The sequence below is a fragment of the Alternaria postmessia genome (assembly GCF_024291825.1).
Source record: "Alternaria postmessia strain BMP 2775 chromosome Unknown scaffold_46, whole genome shotgun sequence".
In the NCBI taxonomy this organism is placed as follows: domain Eukaryota; kingdom Fungi; phylum Ascomycota; class Dothideomycetes; order Pleosporales; family Pleosporaceae; genus Alternaria; species Alternaria postmessia.
This window is the reverse complement of record NW_026260119.1, coordinates 130,594-149,840: the sequence shown is the minus strand read 5'-3', so window position 1 is coordinate 149,840 and position 19,247 is coordinate 130,594. Positions and strand designations below refer to the sequence as shown.

Below are 19,247 nucleotides of genomic sequence, written 5' to 3'. Positions count from 1 at the left end.
GCAAGACGAAGAAGTCATGAGCTGGATCACGCTTCTGTATCGGGGGCTGCTTCACGATAGGCGCATGGTAAGTAGCAGAACGACTGTTCCAACTTCTATTATTACATCCTGATACCTCTTTTCATCTTTTCTTCTGCCTCTCCGCGGGACTATCCAGTTGCTTCGCCCGTCTTGTGCCGCTCAAGAGGCCTGCAGCTGCGCTTGTTGTGGCCCCCAAACTTTCAGCCCCCAGAGCCACCAATGCTTCCTGGATCGCCGTGCGGGAACTTGTCGGGAGGGAGCGATAAGAACGCCATGTGCACTCCATGGGAATTGTCTCATCTCCTCTGCCTTCAACCATACCTCCTGCGACTTCCCTAGGCGAAGCCTTGCAAACCTACCCCGCGATAGCTCTGGTTCGTCCTCAAATACTCAGGAACCACGGCCACTACCATATCAGTGATTCCGATTTCGCTGCCGAATACGCATACAGCCCTACTCGCTACTTAGTTAGGCTAGATCCATCCAAAACGCTTGTACCGTCCCGTCGGACTGGGTACGAGATCTGGAGCTGCGCAAACCCACCTTCACAGCTGTGGGGTAAAGCTCTGATACCCCATTCTCTCGAAAGCGAGGCAAGAAGCGATGGACCGTAACCGCACAGTCAGTGGTGGGCATTCCGATGATGCGCCATTGATGAGCTCAGCCGAACCGCCAGGTTACGACGGTGGAGATATTGCGATGCGACACGATGAATCGTACGCACCCGACGATACGTCGTACTCACCACCGATGGTCTTGTCGCCCGAAGTCATAGACTCCAAAGGCGGTGCCTACACCACCCTGAATACACCCCGTACCCCCAGCTCTACGTTCAGTGTAGAAAACGGAGCCTACCACCACAAACATCACAATCGAGTTAAGCGTTTCGATCACCGTGAAGCCCGCAAGACGCTCCTGAAAACTGGAGCGATGAAGCTCCTCGTGACGCTGTTCTTCAGTGCAGCGATGTGTGTCACACTCAAATCATGGGAAGGATGGCGCGGCCGTATCGTCCTTTCCAATCTCGATGTTCGAATCTTCAACTCGCTCACCATTGGGCTCTCGCTGTGTCTGGGTTTGAACATCCTGGCCTCGTTGAAGCACTACGCCTCCGTGTTTCGATGGTCCTTCCTCACTAGACGATATGTCAGTCTGGAGGTATTCGATCTCATACTACACCTAAGCTCGCTTGCCAAAGTCACAAAGTTGATGATCCTCAGCTCACCTGGATTTCGTGGCAAGACTTGGCTACGGAAGTTTGGCTGGTTCAAGGATGTCAGAGATGATGGGACCAAGTGGATGTGGCTTGCGTGCCTAGCTTGGCTGTCTCTCAACATTGGCTCTCAGATCTTGGTTGCATTACTGAGTCTGTTCTGGCCAATGGAGAATTCAGAAATTCCCCTCTTTTCCTATGGAACTGTAATCGTTGCCGATATGAATGGGTGGTCTGTGAACGACACCTCACCCATGCTTATTTATGACAAGCCTCGATTTACTGAGAACTCGCTTGAGACGGCTTGGATGTTCGGTACGCAGGCCATGGACTACCCCGAATTTCCTTTCACGACTATCGAGGAGATGGACACTGATCCATCCGGCTTACAAGGCGCACCCATCTACAAAGGCGACGACGCCTGGCATTATCGCTTCTTCAACCGCGATCCAAAGCATCCGTGGATCAACTACGTAGCTAGCTCCCGCACTATGAGTGTCCAGGCAACGTGCGAGAAGCTTGAGCTACAAAACAGCACTCTGCAGGATGATGAACGTGGTACATATCTCATGGGAAGGAAGCCGGGCACGGAAGAATATACCCAGCACGATGTCACCGAAACAGCTTGGGGATCTGTCACTTGGATGGCATCCGTGTATGAGAGCTGTGGTCCGAGGTGTACGAACTTCACTATCGTCCGACTGCCAGACGATATACGCGTAAATGATACGTCCCTATTTCTCTGCAACAATACCGTCGGAGAAGTGATAGATGGCAAGCTCAAGAAAAACGATATCACAATAAACGGTCGCAACGCTTCGGATGCAGTGTACGGTAGCGACGACTTCGCTCGTATAGCCGCCGGGTCAATAAGCTGGACGGGCTTTCCCTGGAATAGCTGGGATGACAAACAGACGCGATCCTACAGTCAGGGCTCCAAGTGGTCTCCGGCGCACGAGCTCAAGAAAGAAGAGCTTGAAGACTTGCTAATGCGCTTCACGATCGGTGCTGTAGCCGCGTTCGACGACCACGGCATCCGCTACAACGTCACCGAGCAAACTGTCGTTCCCTCACAGGGTCAACAACTCAACGTGGACTGGTCCTATATCTTCAGTATTTTGGGCGGAATATGCTTCATCCAATTCCTGGCACTCTGTTTGATGGGCATCTTTGCCAATCGTACGATTGTGCGGGATGAGAGTTACTTCAGTATGGCTATGTTGTTGAACCCGGTTGTAAGTCGCATCAAGGGTGAGTCGGCTATGACCATGAGTGGGGATGAGATAAAAGAGACCAGGGCACTTCAGTTCAAGAAGATCAAGTACGACTATCATGAGGGAGGGAAAGGGGAGCCGAATCGCGTCGCTATCTTCTTTGAGGGTGAGGACCGTCGGGAGAGTAGGAAGAGTTGGGCGGCAGGGAGCTATGCGTAATTCCATCGTACTTAGTACGTCTCCTCGATTTTATGAATATATTCAGATTAATGTTATTGTTGCACTTGCCTCAAAAAAAAACACATGATGATGATTGGCAAAGGGGCATGCAGTAGGCGGCGCAGCTCGGAAGGTTGGTTTGTGCGGAGCGGCATGCCGCGTGGATCGACGCGGTTGCATGACGCTCACTTCACAACGACTGTGTGCTGGCCAAGTGACTAGACACAACTCCCAAATGGACCGGCCCAGCCTTCCTTGTGCACATGGAGATGCGTGGCAAGGCATTCGTAATAGTCTGATACTCTGGTCACGGGAGGAGCGGAAGGCGTACCGCGGCAACCATGCAACCATCCAGAGGTTGTAGACTGCGCCTTCCTGCTATCGATTGATACTTCCCTGAATCCTACAGCCTCGCCTCAACTCGCCTCATACACTCCTACCCGGGAAACACTATGCTCATGCGATCATCATTCACTTACATTCATCCCCCTCTAGCATTGTTGTTGTAGTCCCACGCTCGCTCTGCGCATTATTAGCTCACACATGTCGGCTCAGCCCACGATTGAGGGGTAGGATTCCACAATGGTAGGTCGGATGCAGATCGCATGCCTCAGCGCATATTCCTTTGTTTCGCACGCTCTAACACACGCCATTAGGGCTGTTGCGCCTCACGCACGAGCGACGATAGTCCGCCTGCTGTCCACGCGCATTCATCGTCGCGCAACATCACGGCGCCTTCGACGCGACCAAGCTCAATTCCTTCACCACGCGCCTCTCATGCCTCGCAGGGAAATGTCCACCCACCACGAGCCGATAATCGCCCAAACACCCCGCTGAAGCCCATCCCCTCTGCTCAGCGCTCGCGCCTGCCGAATACGCTCGCTTCTATCACCACCAAGACCAGCAGCCGCGTCAAGCCTCTGACGGACTCCACGAACCTGACATGGACGCGATCGCGATTGGAGAAGGAGCGCGGGGACTGGTGGGACACACAAGTCACAGGTTCGGAGCAGATATGGCGCGCTGTACGCCTCGTAGCGCACTATCTACAGGCTGGGGAGCTGCAAGAGGCTCAGACGATGCTGGATGCCAATGATTGCACGTGTCCAACGGGACTACTTTGGCGAGGCGTATACGATCCGACTGGCGTCCAATACAAAGTTCCCGAATGGGTGGTTATTGAGCCAGAGGGACTGGCAGAAGAAGATGATATGGACGACAAGGACGTGGCTGGAGATGCCGGCTCCAGTGCTATCCAGGAGACGTTGGACGACCCGGTCGACGACGGTTCCAACGGCCTCATACGTGTGCGAATAAGGACGAGCCATGACCAGAAGGATGTTCCGGTCGTAATTCGGCTGCGAGACACTGTCGCAATCATCATTGAGAAGCTGAAGCAGCAAGCAAAGGTACGCCTTCTCTCTCCCCGCTACACAGCCTGCGCAAAGCAAGCACATTGCTAACAATATACAGCTCGATTCCACCATCAAAGTCCGCCTCGCCTATGGTGGGCGCGTCTACCAAGACACCGAGACGTTGGAATCTCATTCTTACTGGGACTTTGCTAATAACTTCATCATCACCGGGCTTGTGTTTATTGTTTGATACCCTTCCTTTTCTTTTCACTTCTGTCAATGACAAGGTATAGCTTGAAGTCTATATCGTCTCCTAATAAGAAAACTTATAAAGATTAGTAGTATTGTAGCCTTCTAGGGTTTCTATTAACATCTATATAAATCTAATATGCTTTATTGTAGTAGGAAGAAGTACTCTGCCCTAAAGAGGAATTCAGTTTCTCTCTTTGGTGTAGTGATTTCGAGCTTGTAATTGTAGTCGCCAGGCCAGGTCTGGAATGGTTGCAACCCCACTCCAATAAAACATAATCTTACCCATTGATTTTCTGGGTTCCACATTTCATCTGTAAAAAATATTGAGATGACAATGATGGAGCATATACTGCAGATAGCTGGGCCACAGCACATATGGTAACGTGTACCATTGATTCCTTTCCTTGTGGCACAACAGACGCTCACGCCGTTTATAAAGGGCTCGTTTTACCAGTGAGTGATATAACAATGCATACGTTAGACGAGTGTGAGTTCGTTCGCACTCGAACATTAGGTCACTATCTCCGGCCTGTGCTTAAACCCGGGTTAGCAACATCACCACACGTCCATTCAACAGAGTGCTGATTGAGCCAATCTCATGGAATGGACTGATCCTACTCTGAGCTATTCGTCAAGTGTTCGATGCCGTCCCATCTAGCTCAAAAGTCACTACATCATCTACCGATACCGTGATGGGTGCCGTGAACCCTGTGACATCATCGGCATTTTCCCCGAGGTAACATAGGCCGCAATGACGACGAATTACTCTTAATATGAGTACCATAAAAACTCACTAAGAGAACAGCATTGTACATTTAAACAATACGAATAGCGTCAACATGCTCGCATCATCCGCTTCACGTTCCTTACGCACAACATCCACAAACAGACTATCGCAAATAACGCGACAACTTCACCCACAACAAGTCAGAATGGCACACAATGGCACAACCTTTACGCTCAACACGGGCGCGAAGATCCCAGCTGTTGGATTTGGAACATGGCAGGACAAGGAGGCTCAGGAGCCGTAAGCTTCCCTGTCATCGACAAGAAGCCTGGCGTTCACTAACACGTGCATCAGAGCCGTCACCATAGCCCTCAAGTCCGGCTACCGCCACATTGATACAGCACGCATTTACGGCACCGAACCGGCAGTAGCCGCCGCCATCAAAAAATCCGGCATCCCTCGTTCCGAGCTATTCATCACGACTAAGCTATGGAACAACTCGCACCACCCCGATGACGTAGAAGCTGCTCTCGACGCTTCACTCAAAGACCTGGGAACCGACTACCTTGATCTCTACCTCATGCATTGGCCTTCTCCCTTCGCTCGAAGTTCAGAGATGTTCCCGAAAGACGCCAACGGTAAGACCAAGCCCGGCGACAGCGACTACGTCGACACATACAAAGCCATGGAGAAATGCTTCAAGAGCGGGAAAGCCCGCGCAATCGGCGTTTCCAACTTCAGCAAAAGTGAACTCGAGCGGCTGATCAAGGAAACTACCGTCGTTCCTGCTGTCCATCAGATAGAATGTCATCCCTACCTCCAGCAAAACGCCTTCTCGGACTACCACAAGCAGCAAGGCATCCATGTAACACAGTATTCACCTTTTGGAAACCAGAATGAAATCTACGACTCCGGGAAGAATATGAACAAACTCATGGACGACCCAGTGCTCGTTGAGATAGGAAAGAAGCATGGTAAGACAGGCGCGCAGGTTGCGCTGGCTTGGGGTATTGCCATGGGCCACTCTGTTATCCCAAAGAGTAAGACAGAGTCGAGGATCAAGGCAAATTTGGAGGGTGATTTTGAATTGCCTAGTGAGGATGTTGAGGAGATTGCCAAGATTGACAAAAAGTTGAGGTTCAACGATCCGAGTGCTAACTTTGGATGGAATTTCTACTCGGATCTGGATGGCAAGAAGAAGTAAGATAGTATAGCGTACCATGTAAAGCATGTCATCACTGGAAACGATATTCACGCGTGCAACAAGCAGTCAACCACCGCTTCTTCATTTGGCTAAGTTGTGAACACAATTGACACCATGATTGTTCTCAGAAAGCGCATTCCAATCATACACAAGACGGACATAAAACCACATTCTGAATAAGGCTTATTCACACTGCACGGTATAGACACGTAAATCTCAGGACATCACACTGCACATGAACAATCAGGTTAAGAGCAACGACAGTTTATTAGAGATTATTACGTCGATGTGTGCCCTAGTGGCCGCTTGTGTACTCCTTCTAACAAGGCGGTACGCAGAGGGTATCCGGGGTATTGCGCGATAAAACAAGGTGCGTCCGAGATCCGCCAGTGGTATCAAAACGAGAGAAACAGCTAAAGTGGTATCAGTCTAAACCATCGCGATCCATCCACAAAAGAGAGTGACAAAGAGTTGGTCCAGATGCAAGGAGAAATCGAATATGAGAGGGGATATGTGAAGAAACTTGATCCAAATGAACACGCCTGAATCCATGTACGAGATCCAAAGCAAATTTTTGGGGGTATCAGAGTTGGTCGGGCGGTCAAAGAAGGGATTTACGTTGTCTTTGCTTTTCCGTCATTCCGTCGTGGCTGTCGTTGCAAAGGCTGACATCTTCCCACCACACCTTACGCAGTTGTAGCGACAGTCGGGTTGGCGCTTTTCGAAGCGTCGGCCACGCTGGCCTCAGCGGGAACATCACCAACAACCGGGGTAGCGGTCTCCTCCTTCTTCTCCTCAACGACGGGAGCAGCGGTCTCCTCCTCGGTGACGGGAGCGGGGCTGACAGCCTCCTTCTTGTCCTTGGGCGCCTTGTTACCGGTGGCCTTGGACAGGGAGCGTCCGAGGTTGCCGAAGAACGACTTGCGCTTGTCTTGCTTGGGAGCCTCAGTCTCTGGGGTAGCCTCGACCTTGGTCTCAGCGACAGGGACAGGCTCGACAGCCTGAACGGGATCAGCGGTGGTGTCCGCAATCTGAGGAGCGGCAGCGTCGACCTTGGGCTCGGGAGCTGGCGACTTGGCACGGTCCTTGGAGCCAAAGAACTTTCCGAACTTGAAGTGGTCCTTCTCCTTGGAAGGAGTGGAGACAGCCTTGACCTCCTCAGGCTTGACCACTGGCTCAGTGGCAGTGGTGGTGGTCTCAGGAACGACGGGTGCGGCGACCTGGGCCTCCTCGAGAGGCTTGGAGGCCTCGGGAATGGTCTCGTTCTCCTTGACGGGAGTGGCGGCGAGACCAGCCTCGTGCTCCTTCTTCTCGGTGGTAGGAGACTTGAGCTTCTCGACGAAAGATCCGAAGATGGAGCCGCGCTTCTGGGGCTTGGGCTTCTCCTGGGTTACGGGAGCAGCAGCCTCGTCAACCTTGACAGCCTCCTCAGTAGGGGCAGCAACAACGGCAGCAGTGGGCTCGGTTGTGGTCTCAGCGGGGTGAGTAACATCGTTGGCGTTGACGGGAGTGGTGGCAGGAATCTCGTCAAGGTGGGGAACGACGGCAGGAACAGCAGCAGGCTCCTCAGTCTTGACCTCAGGCTCGGTCTTGACGGCGTCGGTCTCCTCCTTGGGCTCCTTGTCCTTCTTTCCGAGCAGGCCGCCGAAGAGGCTGGCGCGCTTGCCACGGGAGACAGAGCGAGACTTGCTCTTAGCAGCCTTCTTGCGCTTCTCCTCGTCGGAAGAGGAGCTGGAGGAAGATCCAGCACGAGCAGCGACGGGCTCGCCAGCGGCGGCGGTCTCACCCTCGGCGAGCTTGGGGGTAGCGTCCATGCTCTTCTTGGGGGCGGAGGATGTAGCTCCCGCTAGCGCGGTGGGCTTGCCTGCGGGATGTTAGCCTACTGCAGCAACACGGCCAGATCGTCCACTAGTGCCATCGCGACGCGACGCGACCTGGACAAAGTGTAAACTTACCAATCTTCTCCTTGTTCTCCTTGTAGCCCTCGCTCGACTCGATCGTGTCCTTGGAGGCCTTGGCCTCGGTGATGGCCTTCTCAACGGCGACGAACCATCCATCGCGCTCGGCAGCGGTGGTGGCCTCGAAGGTGTGCTTGTGGCCAGAGATCTTGAACGCGAAAGCGACAGCGCCGTCCTTGGCGAGGTCAGTGGCATAGGCCTGATGCATGTTAGTTGTGGCTTCCTGTCGGGAAGAGATTGTGTCCTACCAAGTTGAGCACACCGGCTGGGTGCTCCTTCTGGTCAGCGTGCTTAACGAAGAAAAGAAGACCCTTTCCGGTCTGGCTGGACCACGCGGCAACGGGGTGGGCAACCTCGGGCTTCTCGCCACGGAGGTACTCCCTCAGGTTGTCAGCGGCAACTGGCTCCTCGCCGAACCAGAAGTACTTCTTGGCGAAGCGGAAAGCGCTGCAAGTTTGTCAATAAACCATCGTCGGCGGTGACATGCTCCAAGACTCACTTCTTCAGACCGGGTGCCTTGTAGCCAAGCGCACCGCTGTAGATGGGTTCAACCACCTTCTCCTCCTTGACCTCCTCAACTGGCGCTGCGGCCGCAGCTTCGCCCTCAGTCTTGGGCACCTCCTCCGTCTTTGGCGCCTCCTCTACTACTGGCGCTGCGACAACAGGCTCGGTAGCGACAACTGGTGCTGGCGCAGGCTCAACGGTGCCAGCAGTGCCAACCTCGGGGACCTCAACCGGCTTGGGGGCGTCGACGGGGGCAGACATGTTGTGTATTGCTGTTTGTTTTGGGAGCGGAAGTGTTTGTATGGGGGGTAAGTGGGTTCGAAAAGAGGAGTGTTGTCGAGGCAAGCTCAATGTTTGGGGTATTACAAGATGTACGGAAAGGGAAAGTTCTACGCTCGCAAAGTGCAGCGGCAGACAAGCAGGCACGACCTTGTTAAGGATGTGAAGGGCGGTGAGGAGGAAAGAAGGATAGAAAATCTCAGACGATCAAGGAATGGGAGAACTTTAAGGTGAGGGCTGTTGCTAGGTAGGGGTTCGCCAGGCAGGGATGTTAGCAACGAAATTGGCTTTCGCGGCTGCACGTCCACTTAGACGGACCCGCCTGCACCTAGCCCGCCCGAATAGCACCATTCACCAACGTTATGCACTGAGCAGCTCTGAAACAGCGACTGTGCATCCAGCATCAACCCGTCGTTCAGGAACAAGGCCACGGTGAGCAGAAGCTGGATTGTGTCGCTCATCGGCACATGGCGGATTGTTATGGTTGGCGCCCACGCGTCTGATAAGCTCGTGGTCAACAGACCCTTGGAACGTGGTCGCATGATCTGTCTGCCCCTCTTCACCACTTGCTGAAGAGATCGCCAACCCTAGGAAAGAGCCTGAGACTCTGCTATCTTTGATCGCTCACGAGACACGGTTAGGCGGCGACGGGACAGGATTAATCGGCGCCGTCGTGGTAAACATGTAGCTATCTGTTAGGGCATCTCGTCTCCAGCCAGGCCTTTGTCATCGATCAACCGTCAGCATCACTACACTGTACATCCAGCTTTCGCATCATCTGCCATGATGAGTATAACCGTGATCGGCATCCCTATTCTGCAGCCAACCCACAACATGCACATCATCACCCGAGCCTTTCTCGAGCCTCACTCGACACAAAATAAAAAGGGCGGCTCAACGGCTGCTGTGAACACCTTTGTCACCACTTCTCCAACTCTGTGCTACACCACAGCCGTCTTTAGTCGCGCCATCGCGAACTCTGCACAACTCGACCTTTCGCGCCACGCCAAGCACGTCTGAGTATCCAAGGCTAGACACTTCTAGCGGCCTGCACGTAACGAATCGCGCCACGCCACCACCCTCCAAGCGTGATCCCCGTTTACAAAAAGGCGTCAAGACCCTGGCGCCCAAATTGCTAACCTTCACACTGGCGAATGCAGCCGAAGAGACTACGTGCCGCCATCCTTGGTCTTCCTGGCGTTCACGCACGCTTAACTTGCTTTTCTTTGATCCGAAATATTCACGAGGCTGGCATTTCGATGGCGTCAACACAGTACCTAGGTACCCTCTACCACTTTGCACAAACTATCACAGCATTGATCGTCGTTATCGAGATTGCAGACACCGCCTTCCACAACAGCGGGTGAAGTGAAAATTGCTAAAGTTGGACTGACTCTTCAGAATTGTCGCCTTTCATCTCAGATCAGCCGAAAACACCTGGCCAGTGTGCTAGGGCAATGCCGGCTCAATATTCCCACTCACGTGAAAGGGGCATCAACCACGGGCAGCACCATAGACTAGCCTCCCACACCCAAAAGCCGCCTGTTACATATCTCTCGTATCAAGACAGTCGCCCATCTTGCAACTAAACAGCAACTCTCCACACATGTCGACAGCTGTCAAACCTGAGACGCGCAAAAGAAATTCCACTGAGATCTGCATCCTGTCATCAGCGGTTGTTGCCCAACACCACGGTACGCACAGAGCACTCGATAAAACTCCGCAGACGATCTCCCTGGCAATAATTATGACCGTATCCAATCCGCGTCTCACTCACCGCCACAGATACCCGGGCGCAAATTTGGCGACAAGAGGCTGACCACTTCCGTGCGGCGTTGTGCCTGGCGTGAGCGACCTTGTGCACCAAGTCATGTCGCGCTCTGTTTCATGACTTTGAAACGCTAAATGCCATTGAGAAGTTTGCCATGAGCAGACTCCACACATTAATTAATATCTTACAAGCCACCATCTCTATGGCTTTGACACGTGGATAGTCCAGTTGAACAATCAATCGAGACATGGCAAAGGGTTTTGAGGATCGAAAATAATGTGGATTTCTGTCCCTGACTACTCTCGCTTCTCTCTGGAGCGCGGAGCTTGTGGCTACTCGAAGACTCCCGGCCGGGATCCACCGCACGAGTCAACGTCAATAGCGTATAGGACTACTTTTACCACGAGCAAGCCATACAACACTTGTTGAGGTTGTGGTTTTCTTCCACATTTCGCACCACGTGTCAGGTACGGTGTAAGTATCTGCAGCACTACATCAAGACGACTCCATTACCCTAGTCTGGTAATCTTCCCCGCCCTGCTGGGGTACACTTCTTTGTTGAGTCAAGGAAACATGGGGCCGTCTTTTGTCTGCACGATCGATGCAACACGCCTACCAGTCGAGATAAGCCAACCATGCACCGTGTAAAATCGATGACAAAGCCAACACCAACACCACAGGCGGTCTGCAAAGTAATAGCAGTCAAAATAAGCTCATAAGCTCAGAGCAATGGCGCTCGACTGCCGCTGCAGGGCGGGGAAGGAGCGCGATGCGCGTTGGTGGAGACGGCACCCACGATATCTGCCTTCCCCATTTGGCTGGATGCACTTTACGTGTCTATCCCCACGACGTCATCGCTTTAGCCTTGCGGGACAATTCTTACACCTCGCCGCACTTGGAAAATCTAGCCAAGATACTCTGTATCCAGTTGCATAGGGTATCAATTGCTACATCTACGGTACATATCCTTCCTTTTACTTTACTCCTTTGGAAAGCTTAGTGAATCTGTTTCTGCTTGCATACTTCTCTGCACATCATCGGCAGCTGCTTTCCACTCTCTTCTCCTGCTGTCTCTTCCGTCAAAACGTACCATGCGCTTGTGTCTTGTGTGGGTGTCGCTGTGGACTTTCTCATGGTACTGCTTCCTCTTTGTCTTCCGTATCTTTGCCTCCCGTGCCTTTTCCACACCTTCAAGAACCATCCTCCCCCTCATCTCGTGAGCAACGATGTCCTTTCTGGAGCTACCCGGAACAATGATATCAGCCGCCGACCGTGACCCAAAGTTGATCTTTTTGTAGCGCACGCTCCACGAGCAGAAATCTGGTGCTCCCATGCAGTTGACGCTCACGTCGAGCGTTGGAAACCCTACTAGAGTTTCCTTACCTGTTCGAACGTCTTTTCGGAAAACGGCAGGCAGGGTAAAACGTAGGTCGGCTGGTTTCAGTAGATCAAAGGCGGCCATAATGTAGCGGTAGGGACGAACATCGTCAGGCTCCAGCATCTGAGTTTTGTTTTGCTGAGAAGTTGGTAAGTGGCGCATGTCGTCTTTCGAGAAGATGCGCATGATCAGTGTGTCGTATGTAAGACGGTTATTCAGTTGGATCCAGTAACGGCCATCGACCAGTCTTCTTCTCTCTTCTCTTGGCGGCATCCGCGGGGGATAGACGATCTGATTCTGAGTATCTGATATCTCGTGTGCATCGAGGGGTTGCCGCGTGAGCAGCCATTCTCGTGGATGAGGTAGAGATGAATCGATGCCTGCTTCTTGGTGCTCATGCTTGTCAAATGGCGAAGTTTGGTCCCAAAAACGCCACCACAGATTGTAGACGCAGTAGTTCTTCTTTCGCACCCCATTCCAGTGCCCAATCTGCTCGTCTTCCTCCAAGTCCTCAAGTTCGGGATAGATGCGATGAACGGTTGCAGCGAGTGGCCCCAGAGGCGTCTTGGAGCTGGGCGTGACCAATTCTGCCACACGTTCTAGTAGGCAATATGCTGTGTTCTTCGCGTAGGTCTTATCGGTCTTGTCGGCTTCGGCATAGCCTCGCTGGGGCAGTAGGTCGGAAAAAGGAGGGAATCGGACCACAAGGCAGCCTGTCTGTATGTCGAGCTTTATCAGGCACTTGTCGAAGAGTTCGTTGGCGAGGGCTTTGTGTCGCTTAATGCGCTCTTGCATATGTTGCGAAACATCAACCAGCGACTTGACGCTCAGAGCCTCTGGGAGTTTGTAGTTCTTGTAGATATGCCGTATAGCGTTGCGGGATGTAAGCGTTCTTATCTGGTTCGTTTTGTCCTCTGCCCAAGCCACACCCATCTCTTCACACGTTGCGATAAGTCTTGTCTTCTCAAATGTCAACAGTGGCCGGAAAATATGTATGCCTCCACGCTCGACGGGGAATGGTATGTCTAGCTTGCGATTTGGCTTCTGGTATTCACCACTGTGGTACACACCATACATGCCCTCGCACTCTGGTATCCACTCTTGATGCTGCATTGCTTGGAGCCCCGACCGTAGTCTGTTATTCGCCAACCTCATCATGACCGTCTCCGCTTGGTCGTCTGCATGATGCGCCACCATGAGACGTGCGATCTTCATGCTTCTACATGCTCGGCCTAGTGCTTGGTAGCGAAGTGTGCGCGCTTCGGTTTCGAATCGCCTCACGTCCTTGAGGTTGAAGCCGTCGGGCCATGTGAGCGGAAGAATGGTGGAGTCCATGTCAACTAGACAGCGTTAGTGTTACATGGCAAAGACCATGTGCTGTATCTCACACTTCAAGCGTAACTGCGATGCAACCCATTCGGCTTCCTCGGTGCTCTCGGGTCTCACTCGGTGATCCACGATGAATCCATGAGCACTGGGTAGCTCAGAGTTCTTTCTTCGGGACTGTGTATACAGCGCGGCAAGTGCCATTGAGTCGACACCCCCACTAATAGCAATACCTATTCCACCTGCGTTCCGTCAGTCAACTATGCTTGCAGGAGACGTAGGTAGCACTTGCCCGAACGATGCTTTTTGGCTACATGATGGCTCTGTTCCTCCTTCAAGACACCGTCTCGCATAGCCAGCATGAACTCATCGTTGCCAATTGGCAAGCTTGTTATTGAATTTGTTCGTCGGAATATCCTAGCTACATGGCTCCGTCTCGCAGTATGGTAACAATGCCCGCATCTGAGGGCATTGCTTCTCCACATATGAAGCACTCAAGGCTGATGCACTGGCGATAAAAAGAGAGTGAGAGCCGAAGCAAAAAGTTACTGGTTCTGGTAATGCGCGAGATGCGAAGCGTTCCGCAGCTTGTTCCGAGGTAAGTGCACGGACATGGAATTTTCTGGAAGGGCGAAGCACAACATCTTCATCTTCGTGTTTAGCTCTCATCGACATCTTTCTACTCTACAACCCAGCGCAACTCTAGTCTCTCTCGCTTCTTCGTAACATCCGGCTACTGTAATCCGTCAAGATGGTATGTTCTAACTGTGCTCCAATGCGTCTCTCATGCAGTCCATACGAGCATCGAGCATGACGACCACTTTCACCCCACTACACGCTTTGCACATGCACATGCACGCGCAACTCCAAGCTGACCAATCTTCCTCATAGTCCGCAATCAAGTCCATCCGCAGCATCGCGCCTCTCCTCGACCGCATCCTCGTCCAGCGCATCAAGCCCGAAGCCAAGACCGCAACCGGCATCTTCCTCCCCGAGACTGCCGTCAAGGAGCTCAACGAGGCCAAGGTCCTCGCCGTCGGCCCCGGCATGCTCGACAAAGATGGAAAGCGCGTCACCCCCAGCGTACAACCTGGCGACAAGGTCTTGATCCCGCAATTCGGCGGAAGCCCCATCAAGGTCGGCGAAGAGGAGTTGAGCCTTTTCCGGGACCACGAGTACGTTTACATCATACATGCGGATGCGACTGCATATTATGGGATAGCGACTAACGTTTGATGTCTAGGCTCCTGGCTAAGATCAACGAGTAAATTGGGTTACAGTCATAATCTGCCATAAAAGTGACGGAACGACTGCATCCTTTATCTTGTATCAATACTACCCAAAGATTCACGAAACGCGAGACGCTAGCATAACGGCCGGCGTTCATTTGGCATATCATCTGGCTTGGGGAAATCTGTTTTGGAAAGCGATTCTTCGATGCATGTATTTACAAGACGTCGGAATTCAAAGATATGAGGTTGCTGAAGGAATGTGGGGAAGAAACATTGAAACAAGAATCTCTACTCTATTGCCTTTGCCGTAATGACAAGATCGAAAGGTCGTGTTTGCATTATTCATGAATCTATGGAACCTCCAAGGACTTTAAGCACGCTGGCCCTAGTCGACACTCGAATATCTGCACTGGCGATTACCATCCAGAGTTCCCGCCGCTGCCCCACTGCCTTGCACTACCCTCTGACGGACCTTGGTTATATGCACCGCCCTGTCCATACGCCCCATAAGATCCCGGAGGTGGCTGTTGAGCTGGTGGTTGAGCAAAGCCTCCTGGCCCGGTGTTGTAATTCTCGTACCCCTGCTGGTAATTTGTAGGAACAGTATAGCTAGGCTCCACACCTTGGCCTCCCGAGTACTGGCCCTGACCCCATCCGTATCCGCCAGAAGGTACCGCGTTGCTGTACTCGGCGGGCGGTTGGTAGGCTTCACCCGAGTAGGATGACTGGTAGGGTTGGAAACCAGCCCACTGGTTAGGTTGCGGTGACGGTGACGGCTGGTATGGTGCTGGTGCTGATGAAGAGGAAGCAGAGAAGTTGTCGTCCATGTCGCGAGTTTTTCCAGAGCTGCCGCCAAGGCTGCCGAGCATACCACCAAGGGGACCAGGAAGTTTGCTGGTCAAGGAACCAAGAAGGTCGTTAGATCCGCTGGACTGTTGTTGGCCAGGATAGCCACCGCCGTGATTACCTCCACTGCCATGGCTGTGACCTCCAAAGCTCGACATATTCACTGCCCCATGGCTGTGGCCTGTAGAGTGATCGTTCCCGCCACTGTGATTGTGCCCGGCCTTGACGGATTCCGAAGACAGAACCTGATTTAAATCTTTGCCGTGGTAGTTGCGAGCCCATTTCTCAACGACCTTGAACATTTCGTTGTGTACTTCGCAGTGCGGGTCTCGAAGTGCTGGGTGATGGAAAACGCGCATGCAGTCGTTCAGAACTTCGTCGACAGGAACATCTGGATGGTCCCAAGCGTAGATCACGCGAGGTGCGACGTACTGCAAGATCGCTACAGCGACTTGACCGGCTGGCGGGTTCAAGACGTTCGAGAAGTGGTCTTTGGATAACATGCTGTGGGTTGGGTTGGTAGACGAAGGGTCGTTCCAGACCTCAAACTGATGTTTGGCTGCTGAGTCAATGACAGCAGAGGAACCGCTCTTCAGCTGTGATGATGCTGTCTTGATGATTGGTAGAATGAAAGGTGCCAGCAGAGAGAGCACGAATAGAGTGACGCGCTCGGTAATGGTCTCGATCAGTTTCTCTAATCCAGGGATCTTGGAGATGATGGCTGAGATGCTGCGGACAACGTTGTCGCGGAATACTTTGACGGGTTAGCTCGCGTCTCTGGGTTTACGTTTCAAAGTATTCTTACCCAGAATAGGATAAATCTTGGGGATAATGGTGGCTGGATCCGTGTTCGTTCCTGGGATGTCCGGTCCTGGGGGTCCTAAAATGTGCGCATACCAAGTTAGTTCATGTCTCATATGCAGTTCGTGCAGAAACAGTTCTTACCGCCCATAGATCCAGGTGGTGCGTCGAAGGTGTTAGGTCCAGCTCTGGAAGAGCTGTAGTCGCCATAACCTCCGCGTGCGTTTTCTGCAGCCTGTGCGTCTGAAGAGGCCTGCAGATCCTGTGCTTGTCTGATGAGATCCCCAGTACCAGGCACTTTGCTAAGAACGTCGATCAACCCCCCGCAAGCATTCGACTGGCCTCCAGGTCCGCTTCTCTGTCCACCAGGTCCACCAGACACTGCGTCTACGAGAGCAGTGTTCACCTCATCGATCTCAGTCTGAGTGATGTGGTCATTGGCCTCTCCGAGCACGGAATGGAAGAAATCAACACCTCCAAATGTGCCAGTTACGAGCGGATACGTGTGCTTTCCGTGGAGGTTAATGCCAGCTTGTACGCCCACATGAGGGAAAACGTTGTGATAACCAAGCTCGCGTAGCACAAGTTCGGTATAGTTAGTATGCGCTCCAAAATCTTCGAGGCAGTGCAGTCCTTGACCCAGACAGCGAAGCGCTTCCGATAGATCCTCGTCTCGTCCGCGTTGACCTGATGATCCGTGGGTATAAAGGCGGCCGAAGTGGATGGCGCGCGCAAATGAGTACTTTACATATCCGCTTGATGTAGCCCAGTTGCCATGTTCATTGGCGATGTAGTTTTTCATACCGGTGTTTGGATCCACCGCGAGCTCAGCTTCTGATACTGGTCCTCGAAGACGAGGGTCGTATTTTCTTGCGTCTTCATTATCGGCATAGTCTTTCTTTGAGGATGTTAGTATCAAAATACACATGTAAGTGTAAACTGAGGTTGCCTACAGGATTGTCTGAACTACCATTAGTACGAGCAAGTAGGAGAGGTTCAAGTTCGCTTACCGATATGCTCTTCGGGCCTATAAACACCTAGTCTCTCGGCTGTAACCTCGAATTCTCCAGTTGCATAGCCAAAAGACATGAAAGACAAGACCCAGACCAGGACGCGAATGGTTTCGCCCTACTAATCGTAAGCTTGTTGACCGATTGAAAAAAATCCTGCCGTAACACGTACTTGAACTTTGGCCAACGTGCCCACATCAACAGCCTGAATCAGTCAGCGCAGTCTTGCGTCGCGCAGTCTGTTGGAATCACCTGTGAGTAATCGCGTAGCCAGTTGCCAAAGTACACACGCTACACAGAAGGTCAGTCGTGATAGTCACTGTAACGTTGCCATTTGGATATACCTTGATCATGTTGCTCTTCCACTTATGTCCTTTCAAGCACGCGACCGTCGCGAGCATGTCTTCAATGTCGCCATGTCGCCAGTTTTTGCCTTCAATCTTTGAGATACTCGCGATGTTGCCCGCGCCGAAGGCATCAGCGCCGGCGGGTAGTAGCACGAGGATCGCAATAGCGATGAGCAGGACGTGCTGTGAAGAAATTCCCATGGTTGCGATATTACAAGAGTGGAACTAGGAGTAAGATGGTATCGTAGAGAAGCGCAGTAAGAGCCTGCGAATAACTATTTCCCTGCTGTTCAGTCAGCTGTCTACGATTACGGATAAGCGGCTGTGCAAAATGACGCAGCCACACCTGCCCCACTTCGTGTGTGATGATTTGGAGGGGCTGGCGCAATGACGCAAGCTCTTCTTTTCAGCTTACCACGACAGAGTTACCGGAATGTTACGTCCATAAATAGACAACTTGGAAGTCTGTAAAGTTGGGAGTTTTGTAAGTTTTGTTGTTCCATGCTATTGTGGATCGCGAGAAGGCTTACCGGCTTGGCTCCTCTTTATTCTTCTCTCTGTATAGGGCGCCAGGTCATTTGCTTACGTGCTATCAAGAGCTTGTCGCAGTCACTGTCAACCGATAGATGCCGGAGCAGCGCTGTAAACAAGGGCCTCTTGCTGCATATGTCTGAAGGTTGCACAAAAGCCCAATTGCCCGACAGTATTGGATCCCAGAGCGGCGAAGATCCATTTCCCTTTATAAGATCATTTTGCTTCGGCAACTGCGATGGAGACAAAAGAATTTAGATGAAGAGACCCAACTATAGTAGCCACGACTAAACACCTTTGAAGACTCGCCAGGGACAGATCTTTCTAAGGAGGAAGGGCAGCGGGTTTGTCACTCAACTCAATTAAGAGCTATGGCAACGGGGATGAGCCTGACGTCTCCGCTAGGAGCTGACAAATAGCGAAGAGGAAACCTCATCTGCTCCGCGAGGAGCAAAGGAGGGGAAAGGGTGCAATTTTTCCTGCAGTCAGTTTGCATTACTGAGCAAATGGCCTAACTGATCACGACCTCGGGGGGTTAAGATGTTGGTCGTGGTACAGAGCAGAAAGGGCTGAGGATGAAGATTTGCTGCATGCGATTTTCGCTAAAGCGCATGAGCAGCAAACAACGGTACATCCTCAGCGATGGGAAGAGAGAGAGCATTTACCAGTTCCCTGGACTGGTCTTACCCTCCTTTGCACGTGCCTCGCAATCCGAATCAACGCTGTCAACGCAATTTTGAGCGCGTTTCAAGCCGACGACTGACAGGCTATCCCAGTACGACTGCGATGATCTAGGAAAGAACGTATGACATCTGCCCAACTACGATCACTATTATACTATCACTGCCCAAGCAGGGTCTGCAAGCTTAAGGCATCAATCGCGCTAGCATTATAGAACCCCTGTTTCGACAACTCCACACATGTGCTCATATGAGAGCAGATAAGGCGAAAATGGTGCCAACATAACCCGGAACTGTTTCTGGGATTATAGCGAGTGCACATCATGGAGCTAACAATGGAATGGCGGGTGTGAGGGTGCAGAATTGGATAGGCACCATG

The 19,247-nt window shown here is 52.2% G+C and overlaps 7 protein-coding genes across 7 annotated transcripts; 4 read left to right on the top strand and 3 right to left on the bottom strand.

Moving 5' to 3' along the window:
- Positions 1 to 624: 624 nt before the first annotated feature.
- Positions 625 to 2,667, top strand: J4E82_007153 (uncharacterized protein; the record flags this gene model as incomplete). The annotated part of the gene is made up of 1 exon (XM_051733402.1): positions 625 to 2,667. One exon carries the CDS (start codon positions 625 to 627, stop codon positions 2,665 to 2,667), a length of 2,043 nt encoding a protein of 680 aa, XP_051586862.1.
- Positions 2,668 to 3,249: 582 nt separating this feature from the next.
- J4E82_007152 (uncharacterized protein) lies at positions 3,250 to 4,272 on the top strand (the record flags this gene model as incomplete). Its single annotated transcript, XM_051733401.1, has 3 exons — positions 3,250 to 3,252; positions 3,324 to 4,076; positions 4,141 to 4,272. 3 exons carry the CDS (start codon positions 3,250 to 3,252, stop codon positions 4,270 to 4,272), a joined length of 888 nt encoding a protein of 295 aa, XP_051586861.1.
- A 934-nt stretch (positions 4,273 to 5,206) lies between these two features.
- On the top strand, positions 5,207 to 6,205 carry J4E82_007151 (uncharacterized protein; the record flags this gene model as incomplete). The annotated part of the gene is made up of 2 exons (XM_051733400.1): positions 5,207 to 5,301; positions 5,356 to 6,205. The coding sequence occupies 2 exons, from the start codon at positions 5,207 to 5,209 to the stop codon at positions 6,203 to 6,205; spliced, it is 945 nt and encodes a 314-aa protein (XP_051586860.1).
- A 686-nt stretch (positions 6,206 to 6,891) lies between these two features.
- Positions 6,892 to 8,928, bottom strand: J4E82_007150 (uncharacterized protein; the record flags this gene model as incomplete). The annotated part of the gene is made up of 4 exons (XM_051733399.1): positions 6,892 to 8,069; positions 8,161 to 8,362; positions 8,412 to 8,610; positions 8,663 to 8,928. 4 exons carry the CDS (start codon positions 8,926 to 8,928, stop codon positions 6,892 to 6,894), a joined length of 1,845 nt encoding a protein of 614 aa, XP_051586859.1.
- Positions 8,929 to 11,696: 2,768 nt separating this feature from the next.
- Positions 11,697 to 13,783, bottom strand: J4E82_007149 (uncharacterized protein; the record flags this gene model as incomplete). Its single annotated transcript, XM_051733398.1, has 3 exons — positions 11,697 to 13,435; positions 13,484 to 13,663; positions 13,714 to 13,783. The coding sequence occupies 3 exons, from the start codon at positions 13,781 to 13,783 to the stop codon at positions 11,697 to 11,699; spliced, it is 1,989 nt and encodes a 662-aa protein (XP_051586858.1).
- Positions 13,784 to 14,172: 389 nt separating this feature from the next.
- Positions 14,173 to 14,689, top strand: HSP10 (10 kDa heat shock protein; the record flags this gene model as incomplete). The annotated part of the gene is made up of 3 exons (XM_051733397.1): positions 14,173 to 14,175; positions 14,313 to 14,596; positions 14,665 to 14,689. 3 exons carry the CDS (start codon positions 14,173 to 14,175, stop codon positions 14,687 to 14,689), a joined length of 312 nt encoding a protein of 103 aa, XP_051586857.1.
- A 380-nt stretch (positions 14,690 to 15,069) lies between these two features.
- Positions 15,070 to 17,858, bottom strand: J4E82_007147 (uncharacterized protein; the record flags this gene model as incomplete). Its single annotated transcript, XM_051733396.1, has 7 exons — positions 15,070 to 16,253; positions 16,305 to 16,379; positions 16,445 to 17,194; positions 17,311 to 17,428; positions 17,483 to 17,515; positions 17,563 to 17,601; positions 17,655 to 17,858. The coding sequence occupies 7 exons, from the start codon at positions 17,856 to 17,858 to the stop codon at positions 15,070 to 15,072; spliced, it is 2,403 nt and encodes an 800-aa protein (XP_051586856.1).
- Positions 17,859 to 19,247: the final 1,389 nt, after the last annotated feature.